The sequence below is a fragment of the Psittacula echo genome (genome assembly GCF_963264785.1).
Source record: "Psittacula echo genome assembly, chromosome: 11".
Taxonomy (NCBI): Eukaryota; Metazoa; Chordata; class Aves; order Psittaciformes; family Psittacidae; genus Psittacula; species Psittacula echo.
In genome coordinates, this window is record NC_137746.1 from 5261095 (window position 1) to 5283480 (window position 22386).

At 39.4% G+C, this 22386-nt stretch overlaps 1 protein-coding gene across 3 annotated transcripts in view; it reads left to right on the forward strand.

The window, feature by feature from the left end:
• The window catches only part of CNOT6 (CCR4-NOT transcription complex subunit 6), a 32720-nt gene extending 15997 nt beyond the window's left edge, over positions 1-16723 (forward strand). For 2 of the 3 annotated variants that reach the window (XM_080627029.1, XM_080627030.1), the window contains exons 3-12: positions 660-846; positions 5874-5959; positions 6629-6733; positions 6826-6894; positions 8014-8171; positions 8678-8832; positions 9186-9340; positions 10244-10474; positions 11767-11969; positions 12646-16723. In XM_080627029.1, coding sequence (XP_080483155.1) covers positions 660-846; positions 5874-5959; positions 6629-6733; positions 6826-6894; positions 8014-8171; positions 8678-8832; positions 9186-9340; positions 10244-10474; positions 11767-11969; positions 12646-12858 — 1562 coding nt within the window. In that variant the 3' untranslated portion in view covers positions 12859-16723. The remainder of the gene's footprint in view (positions 1-659; positions 847-5873; positions 5960-6628; positions 6734-6825; positions 6895-8013; positions 8172-8677; positions 8833-9185; positions 9341-10243; positions 10475-11766; positions 11970-12645) is intronic. The other variant, XM_080627031.1, reaches the window with a different exon arrangement.
• The last annotated feature ends 5663 nt before the right edge of the window (positions 16724-22386 follow it).

Below are 22386 nucleotides of genomic sequence, written 5' to 3' on the forward strand. Positions count from 1 at the left end.
GCAGCATAAAAATCTTGATTCTGTCACACAAACCCATGTTTCCACCCTTCAGTTTATACAAAAATCATACCATTTTTTAAAATATCTGGCAATAGTTTTATGCAGCTTTTAGTTGAATGCCAGATGGATATCCATGTTCTCAACTAAGCATCTTAGTCACCCTAAATATAGTGCTTCTATCTGTTCTTGGCTGGATTAATGCCATAGAATAAAGATTTTTGGTTTGAAAGATGTTGTGCAGAAATAAGGGGCAAACCAAAGCAGCATCTTTGATCTTAAACATAAACTAGAATTGAGAAAAACCCTGTTTCTAACACCACTGTTAATTACTGAATTCGTGGACGGTAGTAAATATGTCTTGTTTTGTATGGAACTTGAGAAAGACAGATGTTTAAACCTTTAAGTATGGATTGGAGAAAAGAAAACCAATCTAAGCATCCCTGTGAAAACCTGATATCTTTTTACACAGTGCTGGGTTTTTTTTGATCTGTAGAATTGGTGATTAATGGACTTTTAATTGAATAAAATAATAATAACCACAAAACACCACCCCCCCCCCCCCAAAGTCATTCCCCCCTTACATCCTTACAAAATGTGTAATTATCGCTAAACCTCTATATTTAAAATGTTCTATTTGTTTTGTTATCTTCCTTCTGCAGGGAAAGTGAGAAGTCTAAGTTCATCATTGTGGACACTGACCCATTTGACAGCTTTGCATCTCAGTGACAATTCCTTATCCCGTATTCCTTCAGACATTGCCAAGCTTCACAATCTGGTATATCTGGACCTGTCCTCTAATAAAATTCGCAGTTTACCAGCAGAGCTCGGAAACATGGTGTCACTCAGGTATGTAACAGAAGTTAAAATTGGTCTCTTACTAGCTTTGTAGCAACGGTTTAAATTCAGTATAATTTTTACTTTCTAGTAAATGAAAAGCACAAGTATATTCCCCCTTCCTCACTTCTTTTTATCTGGCTCCCTGAATATTTCGTATGGTCTGTGCTGCTGTATTAGTGCTGGCTTGTCTGTGATCTCTCGTTGTGATATATGACAGTATGGAATGAGCTTCAGAAGCCCTTAGTTTGATGGCAATCACCCATTTTATATTTTTCCAAGTCAGGTTTTCTCTCTGGAGCATCTCTTTCCAGATTCACACACATTTTTATGTGGCATTTTCTCTACGAAATACGGATGCACAAAACAAAATTGCTTTTAACTTGATAGTAGGGTAGGAAAAAGGTTAGATTAAGCATTCATAATCATGCGAACTACAGCTTTTCCCTCTTTATTCATCTTTAGTAGTTATTCTTAACAATATTTCATGTTATTTTTATTTTACTACAACTGCAACTTTTCTAATATCTCCTTCCCATTTCTGCTATTGTGCAGTTGCATTCCTGTGCAAACTAGGGAGGAGAAAAAAAAGTGTTCTAAATGCACCTTTTGTTTTTCCCTCTCAATTTTAGAGTGCTAAGATGTGCAAAGTTTGCATGAAATGGTACCTCCTTTTGGAAGTGAAACACGAGTAGTGATGCTTATTTAGATTACAGTTAAAGCTGCATCATTTCACTTTGAAAAAGAGTTATGTAAATATATAAATCATTTATCTAAGAGTGAATATTGACAGGCAACATTCTTCTGCCCTCGACCCAGAGGAAGAGCCTTATTTTAGGTTTATTAGACAGTTACAAGTAATTGCCTTCATTGCTTTTAATTTTGAAGACATTTATGGGCAACTTTCTCAAATCCAGAAAACAGTCTAAGAGTAAAAAGAACATTAGAAGAAGGAGACAATAGAGAAATGGGCTGCCAGCACAGCTCTGATGAAACTGGAAGCAAAGCAAGTTTGCACGTAGAAATATCTGTCACTGCATTTTCTTCTGCTTTAGAAAAGTCCACTCTGCTGGGGGGATTAAACTAGCTGATTAAAGCGGCACTAAAATCTCAAATTCCAAAGCAGTTCAAGTCTCAACCTTGGATGCTGAGCAAAGGGACCTTGCCTATTAGAGCATTATTGGCAGCTCTGTTTTGCAGTGTGTTGTGTAGCTATTTTCATCTGCGAAGTAGTGTGTTCTAAAGAAAGCTTTGCATTACTATTTCAGTTAAAAGCAGTTACTAGTAGCAGGTTTGTTCCTTCCTTTATCCACTCACATTGTGAGCTGTCAATCCTAGTTTTACTGGAATGTTGTCAAATTTATCTTTGTACTTCATTAGTATCCTTTTATTTTCATCAGTCTCTTTCATTTTAAAACGTTTTAAACATAATATGACATGGAGTTAGCTTAGCAGTGCATAGTCACCAGTGGTGTCAAAAGATGTTGTGCCTTCTTCCCAACACTTTTCCCAATTTATTCTGGCTGATTCTATGAAGTTACAGCTCTTTGACATCCTAAGTTTCTTCTGTGTAGAAATGGCTAAATCTTGTGAATGTGAAATGTGTAGCTAAGGTCTAGGATCATGCTAGTTTTTTGTTTATGACCTAAACATAATACTTGAGCCCAGTTTCTAGATGTGAAAAGCTAGTGCACTAATCCACTGTGCTCTCTCTGTCCTCAGTAATTGCAGCTGATCCATGATTTCCTTTCACTGGGTGAAAGTGAATTAAAATCTGTAAGTGCATCCTATGTGATAGTGCTCTGCAGGTCTCAGCTGTGCTGGAGTTTTATGTTTCAGGCTGGCTCTTACTGTAGACATTTCCCATAGCTTCTGGGAAGATGTTCAAACTAATGGTAATTCAACACTGCACATTGCTAATATCCTGAGCCACGGAAATCATTTGTGCTCTTACACTTGAGAATTGATAACAGGTCTTCCAGCTCCCATGTCTGGAGCTCTGGGTGTGATCTTGCCTAAGGCTCCTTACATCTGCATTTTTACTGTAGGTACTTGAATAAAGAGGTGTCAGAGCAGTAAGGTTTCTGATCTTTGCAGAAGGGGGGGTGGGAAATGGACACTGTAATGTGTTATCTTTGGAAAGCTGAGCTGTAAAACAGATTCTGTTGATATGCTTGAAAGAACTTGGAGTGTACCCTCAGTAAATTTGCAGACAACACCAGTTTGGGTGGGAGTGTTGACTTGCTTGAAGGCAGGAAGGCTCCGCAGGGGGATCTGGACAGGCTGGCTTGATGGACAAAGGCCAGTTGTATGAGATTCAACAGGGCTCAGTGTCAGGTCCTGCATGTGGGTCAAAACAACCCCATGTAATGCTACTGGCTTGGGGGAAGAGTGGCTGGAACGCTGCCCAGGAGAAAAGGACCTAGGGGGGTGTTGGTTGACAGCAGGCTGAACATAAGCCAACTTGTGCCCAGGTGGGCAAGAAGGCCTACAGCATCCTGGCCTGTATCAGCAATAATGTGGCCAACAGGATCAGGGAAGTGATCATCCCTCTGTAGTAGGCACTGGTACGGCCTTACCTTGAATCCTGTGCTCAGTTTTGGGCCCTCTCGCTACAAGAGAGATATTGAGGCGCTGGAGCGGGTCCAGAGAAGAGCAACGGAGCTGGTGAAGAGTCTGGAGAACAAGTCTGGTGAGGGATGGCTGAGGGAACTGGGGTTGTACAGTCTGGTGGAAAGGATGCTGAGGGGAGACCTTATTGCTCTCTACAGCTACCTGAAAGGAGGATGGAGAGACGAGATTCCTGGTCTCTTTTCCCAAGCAACAATCATAGAATCATAGGATAGGTATGGTTGGAAAGGACTTTTAAGATCATCCAGTTCCAACCCCCTTGCCATGGGCAGGGACACCTCACACTAAACCATGTCACCCAAGACTCTCTCCAACCTGGCTTTGAACACCGCCAAGGATGGAGCATTCACAGCTTCCTTGGGCAACCCATTCCAGTGCCTCACCACCCTCACAGTAAAGAATTTCTTCCTTTTATCCAATCTAAACTTCCCCCATTTAAGTTTTAACCCGTTACCCCTTGTCCTGTCACTACAATCCCTAACAAATAGTCCCTCCCCAGCATCTCTGTAGCCCCCCTTCAGGTACTGGAAGGCTGTTCTGAGGTCTCCATGCAAAACAGGTGATAGGACAAGAGGAGATGGCCTCAAGCTATTTCAGGGGAGGTTTAGATTGGATATTAGGAAAAATGTCTTCACTGAAGGGGTTATCAAGCATTGGAACAGGCTGCCCAGGGAAGTGGTGGAGTCACTATCCCTGAGGGTATTAAAAGACATGTAGGTATGGCATTTGGGGACATGGTTTAGTGGCAGACTTGGCAGTACTGGATTTATGATTGGATTCTGTGATCTTAAAGGTGTTTTCCAACTTAAACGATGCTGTGGTTCTGTGAACCAGTGGGATTTGCTGTGATACCCTTTGCTATGTAGAGGAGGCAGGTTCCACAGAGGCAAGGATTATTAGAGAAACTAATTCTTTCATCCAAGAGAAAAAGTGTGATGATACCAACTGCTGTGCTGTTCTTCCAGCTCAGTGTTTTTCCTCTAGACTTCTTAGACTTCAGCAGTGCTTTGAAAAGCTCTTAGGGGAAAAAGTAGCTTCCTGAAGAATGAAATAGTAGCTTTATAATGTGATGTGGAATATCATTCCTAAAAATAATAGTGATGTAAATCTCAAATGTCTGTGGAAGTGCTGAGAACTAGTGGAGATGTTGATTTTCATTTATATATGTATTTTTAACTCCCCCATCCTCTTTTCTACCTGCCGCATGCCTCATTCATACTTAGCAACCCTAGAATGACACAGTGGGCTTCTGAGTTTCTCTCTAGCATACATGCCTTTGTCTAAGGGATTTTATGCTGGAAAAAGCCGAACTCAGAACTGGCTAGGTGTGCTATAGTTTGCAAACAGTTGAGAAGTAACTTGGCGTTTCTATATAACCCAGTGAAATAAAGTTTCCTATATCTCTTCAGCTAATACACACCCTAGAGTGTCCCTAAAACAAGCCACTATATTTTATACAGAGGTTTCCAAATATGCTGTGAAACAAAAGAGTTTCTTGAGAAGCTCTTGTTAGGGAAGAACCAGGCAGAGTTTACTTTTGAAAGGCAAGGCCAGAAGAAGAGTTGTATCTGTTTGCTTCAAATGCTGTCTCGTAGAAATCTGAAAGAGCAACAGTAACTCTTGGCAACCAGGTTTCCTTTCTTTTCTCTTTCCCGTTTTTGTTGCCTGAAAATAGTTTTCAAGTCTCTAGGCACCAAGTTGTAAACAATCTGAAGGAGCAACTTCATATTGAATATGGTGAGGAAAGTCTGCACTGCTTAGATGGGAATACTTTTAAGAAAGAGAGAAGCTCTTACTAAGTCCGTTTTCTCTGCCCAGTTTGTTTGGGTATCAGAATCCAGGACATGAATTTGTCCCTGTCTGCATATTGTTTTTGTAAGATAAAAAGCAGGTATTTTTGTCTTAACACTGTAATTATGGAAAAACCGAAGCCAACAGAAAATGACTGTTGTAAATGACTGTTACATGGTAATGCCGTAGTTCTAATTGTACTGCCATGATCCTGGATTTTTTGCTTGTTTGTTTCCTGAGATATAATTTCCCTTTATTTGGTCTTTAATCATAGCTGAACTGTTTCATGATCTGCTTTGTCAGAGTTGTTACTGCTTCATCACTTGGAGTTATTAAAGTATTTAATTATTGCTAATGTTTACAAAATTTGGCTCTTTAAGATGAACTCAACAAACATGCTTTTCTCTGTACTTCAGCTTTATGTGTTTTGTCTTGTTTTTGTCTGTATATTTGAGTATAGCAATATTTCCCTAACTATTGCTGTTCAGTCTTTGAGTTTTCCGATACTGTGATTTGCTGGTATGTTGTTTCTGTCTTAGTTAAACTTCTTGTACTCTACTGCTGAAGACAAGTGTTGATTTGTTTTCAGCCCTATATAATTTTTGCTCTGTCTACAGGGAACTACATTTAAATAACAACCTGTTACGAGTTTTACCTTTTGAGCTGGGGAAACTGTTCCAGTTACAGACTTTGGGTCTGAAAGGTATTCATGCTTTTTCTTGGTATCCTTGTTTCTTTAATGATAATGCTTCTGAGATGTAATGGCTGTAGTCTGCTAATTCATAGAATGTTACTGAATAGCAATCCCAGCTGTAGCTACTCCACATGTATAAATATTGTTATTTAGGGATTATTTAAAGTAAAGAAAAAGAATGAGTTTGGTGAAACACTCCATAAATGAAGAAGTTTGATTCTCTTTCTACAAAGTGAGCAGAATGTGAATTGTCCATGAAGACTTTTACAGTCTGCTTATGTGTTTGGATGTTAGGAATGCTCATATGTGACTGGCAAATAAGCTGATGGATGTTTCACTCACGTAAGGCAAAGTGAGCAGAAGTGGCTCCTGTGTTTGGCCTCATCAGCTCTGCCTGTGTCTTGTGTCATGCTGTTCTTCAGTATTGTTAGACCCAGTGACCACCCTTGGGGTGGTCCATCCGAAAGCAGATGTAGTCAGGATAGAATGAGGCTAACATCACTTGAGCTACTCACACATCCAGTGTTTTGTGGGATTGAAGACCTGAGATCTGAAACCTCTGAGTAGTTCATAGTAGATGCATTATCTGTTCTCAGAAATGCCAGCTTTCAACACTGATATGCAAGTTCATATTGGCTCTATATATTTTCTTCAATATATCTGTAAATCTGTTTGCAGGAAATCCGCTTACACAGGATATTCTGAACCTGTATCAGGAACCAGATGGGACGCGAAGGCTACTGAACTATTTGCTTGATAATTTGGCAGGTACTGCAAAAAGAAGTAAGTGCTCATTCTTAAAACATTTCTTTCTGCTGTGTACAATAAATGTGATTATCACTTGTTGCATCTCTACTTTAAAAATGTTCCCATAGTTTCAACTGAACAACCACCTCCAAGATCTTGGATTATGTTGCAAGAACCAGACCGTACAAGACCAACAGGTACTGTAATGCTTAAAGGACTTTTCCTTCTCTTTTCTTTCCTTTTCTGTTGATCTTTACTATCTTCTGAAAAATAAATGCTTAAATTGAGCAGTCATCTGTGCAGTGCTGACTAGCCAGGTGAAGTAGATCTCTCAATTGGAAAACCTGTTACGGATTTACTCATTTCTTACTATAAAGTAGTTTCCTTTGAATGAACACCCTCCTCGGTGGAATTGAAACTGTTGTCCACAACTAATGACATGGCTGAATTGCAGCAGGCTTAACTGAACGTTTGCTGAAGAATAAAAGAAATAATTTCCCCAAAATGAAGAATTCTTTTAAGTAACAAATGTATCATCTTTGACTCAGCACTTCTTGTGGGATTCAGGGCATGTTTTATTATTTACTAATTTTTTTTCTGCATAAATTGTCTAAAATACAGCCTCTTCTGTTTGCCTGCACACCAAAAAATTCAGTGTGTTTCTCAGTTATTGCAGTTTTCCAGATTGATGTACATTCCCCGAACAAAACCCAAAGTCCATGCTGTTGGATTACCTGTCAGGTTGTCCCAAAGTGTCTCATTATCACTCCTGTTCAAATTCAAACAGAGAGTAGATGTTTCTTGTCTTTACACCTGAAGTGTAGGTTTTTTGAGGTGCAAACGCTTGGGCGTTTATTTGCCTATACTTTTTCACTGTGCAAAGGGAGAAGGATTGTGCCTATGGATCTGTTATAGCTCAAGGTGGTAATAGTTAAAGTAGATTTTAAATAATCTATTTGAAGAGTTCGCAGACCTTTGTACAGCTATCAAATATAAGTGCTCAAATACACTTTAGGCTTTTCACAGTAGCACAGCACTTAGCATAAAGTGCATTTGTATGCTATTTACTGCATTAAAGGGGATTTGGTTCTTGTTTTCCAGTTAAATGCTAGAAGACAGCTGCCATATGTGCAGACGTGTAATTTGTCTTCCTAGAAAGACTATCAGGTTTTTAATATAGATACATGTGCTGTGTTTTGGTAGTAAAGCAAGAATTGATACATTTGCAGCAGACAAAAGTGAAGAGCGTAATTTTGTGTGTGCATACATATATTTGTTTAGTGTATCAGTGTGTAAGTAAACTTCTTGTTCTGCAGCCTTGTTCTCTGTCATGTGTTACAACGTGCTCTGTGATAAATACGCTACCCGGCAGCTGTATGGCTATTGTCCCTCTTGGGCCTTGAACTGGGAATACAGAAAAAAAGCCATTATGCAGGAAATCCTGAGCTGCAATGCTGACATCATAAGTCTTCAGGTAAAAGATGTACCGTGATTTCTTTCCCTTTTCTATTCCCCTGCTCTGGTTTCTCTACACTAAATGTATTTACAGTAAACCGTGTGTTTTCAAAACCTTCTGAAAACAAAAGCAAAAAAAGAAGTGGTGTTTAAAACATTATTTGTTGCTTGACATCAAAAGAATGCTTTTCAGCCCACACTGTTGTAATGCAAACCAGCAGCTGCTGATCAAAGAAGGGTACGTGTCTGCGTGCCTCTGTGTGTGTATGGGGCTGTAATTGACATATTTTCAAATAAAAAGCTTGAGATAATTATAACTCTGGGGATTACAGAAATTCATTTATATTTTCTTAAAATAGGGATATTGCTCTGAAATTTGCATTCTCTGATGTACTTAATTCTTACATTTTTTTCCCCTTAAATCTAATTTGAAAGTGATTTACACTTCTGAAGATTCTAAATAATATCAGCCTTCTGTATTTTGCCAATAGTACATTCATACTGTGCTGTCTGATAACTTTGTAGGAGGTTGAAACAGAGCAGTACTACAGTTTTTTCCTGGTAGAATTGAAAGAACGTGGCTACAATGGATTCTTCAGTCCAAAATCTAGAGCTAGGACAATGTCCGAACAGGAAAGGAAACATGTTGATGGTTGTGCAATATTTTTCAAAACAGAAAAGTAAGTGATGTGTTTTGCAAAGCCTTGTCTCGTGTCTTGCTCTCTTTCATGTAATTTCTCTGGTCAGTCTATAGCTCAAGCATCTTTGAACTAGAAACAACCACAGAATTAGAAACATGCACTACATTTCTATAGTTATCCCCTCCCATTAATTGAAACTAAGGCAGTAAAAATACATAAAAATTGCTAAGAGAACTGTATCCTTTGAGTTCAGTTTAGGATTTTATGGAATTACATTGTTGACTGAGATTTTCACATCATAAATGCATTTGAGCTTTAATTAAAAACTTACCTGCAACATTTCATTTTGTATCTGGCTGCTGGAAAAAGCACGTATGATGTTTCTCTTTCAGATTTACTTTGGTTCAAAAACATACTGTTGAGTTCAATCAACTAGCAATGGCAAACTCGGAAGGTTCAGAAGCGATGCTGAACAGAGTTATGACAAAAGATAACATTGGAGTTGCTGTATTGTTAGAACTGCGAAAGGAATTGATAGAAATGTCATGTAAGTCCTATTTAGTTTAGTTTCTTAATAGATTTTCTTTCATTAACAAAATACGATTACTTTTGTGGTAGTAGAAAGTAGGTTCTTCTGATTAATATAACTTTGCACACTGTATGTTCAGACAAACTTATTTCCAAAGAGAATTTAGTCATACTGCTTAAATGCTGGAGATCTTTATTTTTTTCCACTTACACCTTTTTGCTTAAAGTGGGTTTTTTGCTTGAAGTTATGTACAGGTATGAAAGAATCAGTGGCTGTTAGTCATGTATTTCTGGATCATATATCTGCATCATTTTAGCTTGTTACTTTCTTCACTCTCGTGCTCATACAACCTGTTTGTTCTGCCCTGTCACTCTTAATTTAGGAAATGTAAATTGGCTTTCAAGTATCACAGTGGGTACCTACTCAACCTGTGTGATATTTATCCAAATGATATTTTACTAATTCAGATTCTAACAAGCCTTTTAAGAAGCACTTCTAGCAAGAGAGGTAACTTAGAATGTGGAAAACTTACAATTCAGAGCTCATTGCCTGATAAGATATGAGCTGTGCCTGTTTACTATCACAACCTGAGGAAAACCATTGTAGTTTTTTAGAACGACACTATTTGCCTGTTATTTATGTTAATTCACAGTATTCTTACATACATAAACATTACCTGTAACAAGCTAGTCTGTCTGTTAATGATCTTGAATGTGAAATAATTACCGCTAATGCTTTATATCAACTAAAACACATAATACAGATATAAGAGGAGTTGTATGACCCTCTTAAATGGTATTAACCTTATGCAGGTTATACTGGTATTTTATTTTGCCTCTCCTCAAACATCTTGTTTAAAACTCAATAATAGTGTTTTGTGTTGCTGACCATGTAAGGTAAATAATTGGTTTTAAATTTTAGCTGGAAAGCCACACCTTGGGATGGAGAAGCAGCTAGTTCTTGTAGCTAATGCACATATGCATTGGGACCCAGATTATTCTGATGTGAAGCTGGTTCAAACTATGATGTTCCTGTCCGAGGTAAAGAACATTATTGATAAAGCTTCTCGTAGTCTGAAACCTGGCGTTTCGGGAGAGCTTGGAACCATTCCACTTGTACTGTGTGCAGATCTCAATTCCCTACCAGACTCTGGTAAGAGTTCTCTATTTTTTTTGACTGTTTCAAGTGTGTAATAATTTAAATTTTAAGGTCTTGCTTCTTTAAAGGGGTTTTCAACTTAGAGAATACATTGTTTGATATAAGCTATAAAGGTACTAATAAAATAAAAGGAAGAGAGAAGAGATAGAACTGGTTCTTTTGTGCATGTCCTTATTGCCTGTGCAGTAGTGTAGCTATGTCTGGTCTTTCAGAAGTGCTCTCATTGTTATCTTACAGTACAGGAATGGAAAGGAAGACTGTATCTTCCAAAATGAACTGGAAGCATGAGGATGTTCCTGATAATTGTGGGGTTTTTTTAATTTCAAGTGTGACAAGATAGGGTCTTCTCTTTAAAGTTGCCACCATACACTCATTTTCTGCAGCTCAATTATTTTAAGACTTCCAAAATTTAATACATTTCCTAGTAGAAAGGAATTCTTCAGAGCACTTTACTAAATGCAACTTTTTTTTGCCTTGGTGGCAACTTTATAAAGTGCAAGAAATTAACAGTGGTAGCCTTCTTGGCTTTCTCAGGTACCCAGCTGAAGTGCTGAACTCAAAAACCATCCTTCCTTCTTATTGGTAGTTGTCCAGTATAATAATCTCCATTCCTGATCTCCCTTCTGGCCACTGCTTGGCAACTCTTAACATCTGTTAGGGTTGATAGGAGCAGTTACTGCTCAGCAGTACTGCAAACTTGATTCTTTATGATCCCAGAAAGCCAAGTATCACTAGTGGCTATTGCAGTAGCCACTTCATGTGTCTGATTGTGTCTTTAGAGCAACTAATAGCTGCTTATACCTTCTAGAACCTTAACACAGCTATTCTGAAATTAAGAGGCATGATCATTGACAAATCTTGTCAATTTGGCTTTGCAGCCTCTGTAATTTTATTTGAAGTAGTGATACAGAAGTTGGCTTTTTATAACCTTTTAGCTGAAGAATGTTGAAAGCCAAGACTTGAGCGTAGAGAAGAGGAAGCTGACTGCTTAGCATCTGTGGAACTTTATTTCTACTTTTTTTATCTCCCTCCCCAGTCTGTTCCTTACTAACCTTCTTGTTTTTATTAAAGAAAGATGTCTGTGTTCTAGGTGACATTTACTCTTGATATGCATATACATTGCCTTGCAATATTGTAAAAGAACTACTGCTGACTATTGTATATGCTTTAAGGTTTTGCTTATGTAAAGCATATATTAAGCTTTAGTTGTAGGACTCGAGGTACCTACACACTCTTAGCTGCTGAATGCTTATCAATACAGTCTTGTGTGTGTGCCTTTCTAATAGGTGTTGTTGAGTACTTGAGCACTGGTGGCGTGGAAACAAACCACAAAGATTTTAAGGAACTGAGATACAATGAAAGTCTTACTAACTTCAGCTGTAATGGAAAAAATGGAACAACAAATGGAAGAATTACACATGGTTTCAAGTTGAAGAGTGCCTATGAGAATGGTCTAATGCCTTATACAAATTACACATTTGACTTCAAGGTAAGGCCTTGGCTGATATTTTGGGCAAGTTTTCCTTTTTGAGTTTTAACTAATGTGTTTGCTGTACAAAAATGTTTAACAAGTAAGTTAATCTGTTTGGGGAGCTAACGCTAAATTCATCAAGTTTATATTTAAAACATAGCAAACTAGAGTGTTCAACACTTCATTCTCATAGAAATCAGATTTTCGTTGTTAGTAACTTGTAATAGATTCACAGGAGTTGGGGTGCTGTTAACCTTTCTTGTAAACATGAAGATTTCATATATTAATACTCCAAGCTAAGTGAAATAGCTCAACAGGGGCACTGAAGCTGTCAACTTTAAGGAAGTACTCTGTGTTGCTGCTGGAAGAAACTTACTGCTCTGTGACTCGGGGGAAACAAGACTGCTCTTTTTGTCTTCACAATCAGATAAATGTGATTTGGAGCTATGTAGGAGGCTGGAAATTGCAACCCACAAAAGCATAGCAGAAGTGATACAGGATAGACTTGACTTTTGTTTTCCTAACCTATATTGAGCAAATCGGGATAAAGAAAGTAGAATTGTCCTAAGTTGATACTGTAAAGAAAGAGTGATAGCATTTTGCTTACTCTGTAAGACTGAGCTCACCTTTTGTTTGGAAGAATAACTTGAGTCAATAATATATACTAATAATTTTATTTCTTCTCTTGTTTTAGGGTATTATTGACTACATCTTCTACTCTAAACCTCAGCTAAACATACTTGGCATTCTTGGACCTTTGGATCATCATTGGTTAATAGAGAACAATATAAGTGGTTGTCCACATCCACTCATCCCTTCTGACCACTTCTCACTTTTTGCACAACTGGAGCTTTTGCTGCCTTTCCTGCCTCCTGTAAATGGAATCCATCTCCCTGGCAGGAGGTAGTCAAGTACATTTGAGAGGGCAACCTCAATCTAACTTGTACAATTGTAAAATCTGAATATAGAGGAGTGAGGTATGGCCAACAGGGATTTTTTTTTTTTTTCTTAATAATGTTAATCTTAAATCTAATTATTTGCTAAAGACATAGTAAAAGCCAGGTGCTATCAACAGACACAATTCTGAGCCCAATATACTTTGTATACTGTTCGACAGTGATCGGTGCATTTGCACCTTTCTTTAATACGTTACAATTAACCTTCCTGTTCCTTTTATCCAACGTGACATTTTCATGCCTTGAAATAGGGAATTGTTATACAGTATATTCTCTTTGCACAGTTATCTGTAGCACTACTTTTTTGAGGCCAGTAGGAACATCCACAGAACATTCTTCCGTACTTCACTCCCTCCTTTTTCAGACTTGTTTGTAAAATATAGAATTTGAATTTAGCCTTTATTGATTGTATATGAACAACAGAAAACCTGATTTATGAGATTTTGTACTTTAAAAGAAAAAAAAAAAAGAAAAATCAGATTTGGAAAATGATTGTATTGTAAACTAAGGCTAAATTTTTATCTGTTTTCATGTGTTATAAAGGCCAGCTTGTAAAAGAGGTTGTCACAGGTTTTCTCTGCTAATGATTTGCACTGTTAGGGTTTCGTTAGCCCTTTTGTACTACTTTTTATGTTCAATTGAGGACGTTGCTTTTAAAATCCAGATGTATAAAATCACAGCATCTTACAGAGATAACAAAGTACATTCTGTTTATTTCTGACTTAAAGAGAAAAGCATAGAGTTCTCGCAGAACAGATAAGCTAAGCAGTGAATCTAAGTAGACCTGTAAGGATGGAAAGCTATTGCTGATGTGTATAGGCTCAGATATTTTTCTCATCTCTTAACTTTTAAAGTAAAATTTCGGAATACTCGTGTACAGCTTCTTCATTTCTGTTTTAAATACTTGTCCTATCTCCACTGTGCCTGCTTCGATTTGTTCTCAACTAGCACTGCCTGTGCATGCAGAGAGATCCTGTGCATCCTCTTTTATTTTTTTAAATAATGTTAACACTTGTGAAAATTTTATGAAGATACTTTTGTATAAGCTGTGGCATCTTTTCCTTTGTGAAGCATTGGATATCACACTTTTGGAACATGTTCAGGTTATGGGTACACAGTTTCTAGCTTCTAATACCCATGCACTGCTTCTTTCAGTGTCATTGCACAGTGCTGTTTTTCCCACTAAGAATTACTATCATGTGAATTCTCTTTTCGTTTAAGTGTGTTCCTCAGTTTCAGAAAGTATAATTCCTTGAAGAATAAAACCCAACCTTACATTTTCTACTGATGAAGCAGTGTAAAATAAATGCGTTTTCAATACAGGTCCCAAAGACAATTCTTCAGATCATGTTTTTAAAGTGACCAAGTCTTTGTTTTAAAGTGTCAAGCAAGACTAAAGTTATAGTGTACCCTCAGTGCCATTTGTGTCATGAAGCCAAGTCTATAACAGCTTACAAATTTAACTTGTCTATTTGTATCCTAAAAGGGAGAGAATTTATCATCTCCTTAAACTAATACAACTTGAATAATCAATGTAAAAAGAAATGGATAGAGAGCTTGGTCTTAAACAGCTTTTGTTTCAGCTGCGGGCAGGGAAGCAAAAGGACACTGAGCATTAAGAGAAAACTTTCTAAATATTGTGAATTTTTATATATAAAGAGAGTGGATTGGTAATAATGATTCAAAATTTTATTGAGTAGTCAGCACGTGAGTGTGCTCCAACCGTTCTGTTTGAAGCTGAAAGTCAAAACTGACAAACAGTTCGGGTGTGTAAAATGTACATTTTAAAATTGCAATAGGAGAAATGCTGATCTTGAATCCTTGTCTGGGACCTGATCTCTTGGGGTTATTTTGGTTTTGGTTTTAGTTGTGAAAACACCAAACCTGTCCAGTTTATAATCAGTACATTGAAATGCTGGTAGTGTTGCTGTAGTAGACTTAATGCGTAGTGTTATTATTTTTTTTTCTGTTTGTTTTTTGGGGTTTTTTTGTAAAGTGTGAATAAAAAGGTGTTTTACTCATGTTTCCTTAATGATGTCTTGGTAATGTACATCATGACCATTTCCAGTGATGATGAGCCAGTTTAGCTTGTCAAACTAAGCAAACTATTGTTTCTTTTCTGATTCTCTGGATTGTGTAAATGAGTCCAGAAAGCTTTACAGAAGGGGAAGGGAAGCACTTACTCATTTTGTATTTTTTTAGAGGGGGATAATTTACTTTAATAGATGCTGGAGCTTGAGTGCACTTGTTAGATTCTAAAGGTTTGAGCTTTATCCGATACGTGTTCTCCTCTATTAAGTAGTCTTAAAAAACTATTTGAAATTGTGACAGCATGTTAAAATACGGCCCCTTTGCGCTTTTGGAGACACAACTGTTCCTGCATAGTCACCTCACAGTTGCAGGGTCCACTTAAGTTCCAGCTTTTATACTAGTGGAACAGGTCCCAATCAAAAACCCACTGAACACATTGAAGACACTCCTTTGACTTCACTGGGTTTTAACTGGGCTGCAGCTGTGACTGGGGGGCTGAAGGAAGGAGAAATGTGTAGGGTTTAGGGAAAGACCGGATGGCACCTAAACAGAGCTGAGAGAAACTTTGTCAAACAATCCTTCAAAGAAAATAGATTCCTGTGTCAAACAAATCTAACTCAGAAGTCTCAATTTCCAGCTATAACATAGAATAAGGCAATAAACAGTGTCTTCACAAAATGAAAATGTTTCCTTCATAGTTTTTAACACAGAATGGTTAATTGCAATATTTTTGTTTGAGGTGGTTTTGGGTGTTGCCATAATGTACCTTCAGTGTTCTTGTTGTAAAAGCACATAGAGCAGAAGTCACAGAACGTCCTTGGGGTTGAAAGGATTTATTTAGGTTAGACCAGGCTTTTTTTCCACTTAAAGTACAGTCAGCCATATCTTGTCTGCTTTTATTTACATTTACCAAGAGTTCTTGGGTGTCAAAGTGTAAATTGAAATATACCTTTAACTAAAAGAATGGATTAGAGTACAAGACTAATACCACGAGTTACCGCTTTTAACATAACACAAGTGGAGGGGGAAGAGCATATAAGTCAGTGCGTGTTGTAATTATTTTGTCCTTTTAGCAGCTTTAAAAAGTCAAATTTGGCTAGTATTTGACAAAATTGGCTGTAAGAACATTCTATGTCAGCATTTTGGATGTAACTTTAGCAAATCTCAAAGGGTTTTTCGAGCAGAATCAGAAGATAGTTTATGGTTTGCTTTTGCGACCACACAAAAGCTTTAAGAAAGGCAAAATAATTACACCACCACTGGGGAGAAAGAAAAAACCAAACTAATTACACTGTAAAAGTTAAAAGATTGAGTTAACCGCTTAAGTAGCAAGCCTTTCTCATCCAGCCAGACACAGTATTTTTTAGTATGTTAACTGCTATTCTTTTCCTTTGGTTGCATAAATTTGTAACACTTTAAGTGTCTTGGTATGTTTAAGTAGTGTCTAAAATAGAATATCTTAGTCTTTATTCACAGTACTTCTGTATAATGTGTAATGCACTGGACTAACTCTTGTTTACCATTCATGTAACAAAAACCAGCACATTATCTGCACTAAGCTCAAAGAATGTTGCATTTGTCTATAGGCAGCTCTTCAATAAGATAAATGGGAAACTGAATATGGTCTGATGGTAAACAAGGGCTTTTACTGTTCTCTTCAGTGGAACTTTCTTCTTGGTCAAATTTTAACTAGTTAGTATTATATTTATATACAGGGTCTTCTTTTTCTTTACCAATGTATTTTCCTACTCATAGCTGACCAATAAATCCAATATCTGTTTCAAAGCTTCTTGAAGTCTAATTCATATTTTAATTCCTAAAGCTTTTCCTGAAGACCTGCATGTACAGCCAAAGTGAGGGACGTGGGTAACATGTAGGAAACTTGATAATCCCAAAAAGACTTTCCCATATGTTGTTATTTTATGGATCTGCTGCCCAGAAAGCTGCTTGAATCATTTGGGTTTGGATTGTGAAGACGCAACTAGTAATGTCTCCAAACCTGTGTTCAAACCTACTCCAGTCTCTGCTCCATGTCTTCATATCTGGCCATCCTCTGATCTTCCCAAGTCAGTTAGTAAGGTCAGTTGTGCAGTGTAGGATCCACAGGTTTTGTCTGGGTCCTGTAGACCCTGCTCCTTCCTTCCTCTTCCCTTGCCACACCAGAAAGCCTCAAGTACGTTTGGTCTGGCAGCAGGAAGGGATTCAAAGATGCCATTAATTTGCCATCAGAAGGAAGCAAAGTAGAGATTTCTTGCTTTCAATTTTCCTTCTGGAATGCGATTCAGCAGACTCTTATTCTATTGGGAGAGATGTCATCTTTATCATTGCGTATGTGTAACAGTGGAGGCTCATGTTTTACATGATGTTCCTATCACAGCAGAAAACACCTGAGCACATTTGCTGTGTAAAGCCCTGAAGCACACAAGACACCTCACTGGCATCCCTGCCTTTCTTCAGAGCTCATGTGCAGTATGTTGGCACTGCTTTGCTCTGAAATAAATGGTCTCTCTCGGTGTTTCCATGAATACCGCATGCCCCAGAGTGTTCAGCTTGTTTGTAGTTTTAAATCTGCTGTCTGGAAGCAGCCGTTAAGTCCCCAACAGAGTGATGAGTCCGTCCCAAACTCCAGCAATGAGGTTTTTGGTTCTGTCGTATGGCTGGGGGTTAAATTCCCATCATCACCTCTGCAGTCTGGCCACTAGATGGTGTGGGTAACACAGGCATCCTGTGCGCAGAGTGCAGCTGTGATTGAGTACCACCCAGAAGTTTGGCTTGTAGGATTATCATTGGGAGTATTTGTGGGAATTCTGGCCCAGGAATGAGCCTTTTCTGGTGGCAGCAGTTGGTTTGGTAACATCCATGCCAATTAAATACTGGCTTTATAAATCCAGATAGGAATAGAAAAGGACCTACTTGGTCCTCAATGGTAAAATCAATCTAGGGCCTTCGGTTACTGTATTTAATCTATTTAGGGCTGTCTTTTGAATACAATTGTTACATGGTTCCACATTGTCGTTTATGAGCTCTTAAATAGTATCTGCTAACCTGGCATGTAAGTACTGGAAGATCTATCTGTAGAGAAACTGCCAAAATTAATGGAGAACCTGGTGTCCTGTCCACAGAGTGTGTATGGAAAACAGCATCTCTCACTCAAAGGATGGAGTTGAGCTTGTGTCCTGTGGTCCTAAGCCAGGTAGGACAAAATTTGGCTTGCCTTAGCTTGCAGTACAATAGCTACAGCTATTTCAATACAGTTGCATATACAGATCACTCTGGCCAGACTCTGAGTTACTGGACCTTCATACCCTATGTCTGCTGGCGGTTAGCTGATAGCACAAAGTTGGGTTTGCGCATTATAGGGTAGAAATTTCCCAAATCAGTGCAGGTGACTGCATTTCTTTTCTACTGACATGGGTAGAGCAGAGGAGCCTTAAAACATCCAGAGTTGAGCCAAGAGAGAGGGAAGGAGAAGAAACTGAGACAAAGGTAAGTGGAACACATGAGACTATGCAAGGTACATGGGGTGACCTTTTGGAAGAAGCTGTTCTTCATTAAAGGTGAGTGTGCTGGTTATTTTCTTGCTTTTCATCTTCCCCTCCTAACCTAGGGGCACTAATTGTTCACTCTGCAAATGTTCCCTTACTCTGTGCATGGAAAGCAGTAGAGCTAATTAAGCTACAGGGACCTTTGGTGCGTTAGAATGTTTTCTTATTCCAAAATAAGCCTAGTACTCTCACAGATCATCAGTTTTTAAAAGGAAGCAAGGTATGTTCTGGTTAAATCTTCCCAGTGCCTTAGTGGGCAGTATTCTTTTTCTAAATGCTAGGAGATTGTTGTGCAAAAACGTACATTACAGAAGATAAAAACACACTCACTGGGTTTTAATGACCACAAAGATTAAATTGTTCCCAGTTAGTTTTTGGGTTTTTTTCTAGGTTTGTGCTATTTTCTGTCAGTCATTTGACAAAGCTCCACCTTTTCTTCTCTCATTTAGCTGTTGGGATGCTGCGAATCAGGTTCTTGTTACACGTGTGCACTCACACAGGTCATGGGGTGCATAAGGTCCTTTCCATGGAGGAGCTGCTGCTGAAGTCGCAGAAATATGAATTAGAGGTTCTGTGCAAAGGAAGCCAACAGAGATATTTAATATCTGTCTTGGTTAACACCTCTGAAGACTGAGCTTCCTTTGTCTCGGCGTGGTTATGAGTTTTCCAGTGAAGAATAGCAACTCTACCCAGTAAGAAGTGTACCCGTATTGCCCAGTGAGAGACGAGCAAGTCAAACATCCTTCAGACTACAGTTCGATTTTCTGTTCTCACTTCATTAATTTATGTGTTTTCATCCCCTTTGCAATGTTTTCAGGCTAAGTGTAAAGCAGCTGAAGGTTTATACTGCCCTAGCTGCTCTCTGGGAGGCTGCACCCCTGTAGTGGTGTGGGCTATTCCTGCAAATGCTTGCATGTATTGAACCAGAAACATTTCTGGTGCAAGGTTAGGTAATGGACTGCAGGAAGGGGCTGAGGTTGCTCTGTGTAACATATTCTCCCTTAGCTGGGATCCTTCATCCAGACACCAATGAGGGAAGAGGGAGATGAACAAAAGGTAGAAATCTGGGATTTGGCCCAAGATGGCCAAAAAGAAGTTTTCCATTACATCAGTGGGAAAAGAGATATTCAGGAGTACAAGAAGTGAAGGTACCACATGTGCGTGTCTTCCCTGAGACCTGTCCTAACCCACCAAACCACTGCAGGCAGGAGGACAAGTGTCTGACTTGCAGCACCGAACATGGGAATTCACATCCCTCTGAACTGGGTTTACCCTTTTTGCTGGGTCCAGCCTTAAGTCTTTGATCTGGCTGTACGACTTAATTAAGCTTTCCCATCTGACAGTGTGAAAACTCTGCTCTCACCTGGTTACATCATCTTCAGCAGACAGACAGCCTTTCCATTACATTTGTCTTTGCATTACTGTGTCCTGTAGGAGCTATTGAAATGAATAAAGAACTCACCCAGTGCTGCAGCACGTGCTCCTCTTCTACCCCTGTGATTCTTTGCTGGCTATGAAAAGTTTCTATATAATTACCTTTTCTTGTAGGTTTGGCTGATCTTACAAATCCTCCTCCTTCCCCTGAGAATTATTCCCATTCTACAGAGGGCAAAAAGTAACTCAAAAAGCCAGAGTGCCTTCGTTCTGCTAGGTGGGTTGGTTCCCTCCTCTGTCCCCAGTAAAAGAAATCCATGCAGTGCAGTGCTTTGTTTTCATAGTGTTTAAAGACGCTGCTGCTATGGAACATGTTGTACAAGGTTCTGAAAGCAATGGCTCCTTAATTATGTCTGCAAAGGCCCTGGTCCTTAAAGATACATGTTGTCTGTTGGACAACAGAGCTGAAATAGCCTGGGAGCTGATGTGCATCCAGGATGGGAGTGCTTGTACCAGGAGCAGTAAAATCTTGTAGTTCAACTGGTTTATTATGATCCAAACCAGAAACACCTCTTCAGGAAAAAAGCATATATAATGTGACAAACTGCCCTGTAAATGCAGCCCTTGATACTGGTAATGAAAAGAAAGTATTCCAATAGGGCGTTCTGTCTGATAGCTGAGTCCTTGTGGCCCTGTCGTGTCTCAGAGCCTGACAAAGTGGTGGCAGACCACATCAAGCGTTGCTGTTCCTGGAGAGGCAGGAAACTGGGAAGCACGATACAACTTTGCAGAACATTTTGAACTTCATTTTGAAATGGAATTGTGAGAATTGACCAAAGGGCACTGGATGTGGTGGGGAGGTCTGGGGAGGGTTTGTTTCCTTGGCAATTTTGGCAGTGGTTGTTTTCATCCTGATTTTCAAACACCAGAATTTCCAAGGCAATGGGCATGCCTCTGCCAGGCCTAATGGGATGACATTTAAATGTTGATGTGATTTCCTTTCTGTCCCTTATGGTTTACAGTGGATCCTAGGAAGAAGCTTTTGTCTTTGGGCACAGAATCAGAAGGCTTCTGATGTTGCCATGTGATTTTCTGTTGCCAGCATTAGCCCTAGTGAGACATTGCAGAATCCCTTTGTCAAAGGCAGTGAAACCCGATGAAGTGAACTGCTGAGCTCAGAGCGGGTTGTGCTTCCCTTGCTGTCACACACAGTGCATTGTGCCTTCTGGCCAGTTGTGCCAGGAGCGTTTTTACGGTGTCAGAAAGATGTGCAGAGTCCGTCGGGTTTTGTCAGCATCTTCCTAATGGAAAAGACAACTTTGGGAAAAAATGATACTTGCTGCCCCAGCTACCAGCTACTACCCCGTGGTAGTGACCTCCATGGAGCAGCCAGTGTGCATCTGCCTGCATGGAGAGCGAAGTCTGTGCTTCACACAGGATTTTGCTGCTTTGTTTACATGCAGCAAGACATGATTTCTCCTCCTCTCTCGTGGCAGAAACCATCGCTCCCATTAGCCCCATGACAGTTACCACTAGCGCTGGCTTTTGGATTCAGCTATTCTCCCTGCGTGTTTTACTGATTGATGCTATCACACAGTTAAATAACTGATTTATTAAATGGAAGGTAAAACTTCTGTTTCCTGTCTTTAAAATGATGAGGGGATGGTTTCCCCACACACCATAGCATGGAGCAGTCATCAATGTGGCTCTCCAGGACTTCCCACAGCAGGCGATGCTTTGTTATTCTAAGGAAAGAGAAGACACTGCAATAGGTCCTGCTATTTGCTTGTTGCTAAAAAAAGGTTGGGAAGGGGAGGTGGGGAGGAATCTGCTTCAAATCCAGCTGGTACCAGCTCAGCCCTTCAGGGAAGCACAGCACTTAATTTCTCTTGTCTTTCTTTGACCCAGTTAGCATTGCACAAGCGTTCCTGATCACAGGACTGTTTAATCCTCTCTCGAATCCTGCTGAATTTTATCCCGTTGACATCCTGCAGCAATTAATTGCAGGAGATGACCCTGCACAGCAAGAAGGCCTCACGCCTTCTCTCTGAATCATCTACTTTTCATTTTCCACCCTTGTACCCTTGTTCCAGCAACCAGGTCTGAGCAGAGGCAGCACACGTGTCACCTCGTAGAAGTGATGCTGTGGATGTTCCAGGGAGTGCTAGGGCTGAACCAGGCCTGGTAACAGCAGCAGCAGAGCTCCAGCTGCAGTGTGTCCAGCTCATCCTTACCTGCTCTTCCTGGTCAGGACCAATAATATCTGCAACAATAGCTGTACTACCAACTTGCTGCTGACTACAAAGCCACTCAGCCAGGTGTCCTTAAATCCCAGGTGCTGCTCAGGACCTGGATGTTTCTGGATTCAAAACTGGACATCATCTAGCCTATGCTTCCATTTGCTTCCCCTAAAGCAATACTGTTCACTAATAGCGTTGGCTCTGCTGGAACCATGCACAGGTTCCTCTGCTCTTCATGCAAATTAACCTTGATCTGACACATCCACCTCATCTCACTAATGAGGTTGGA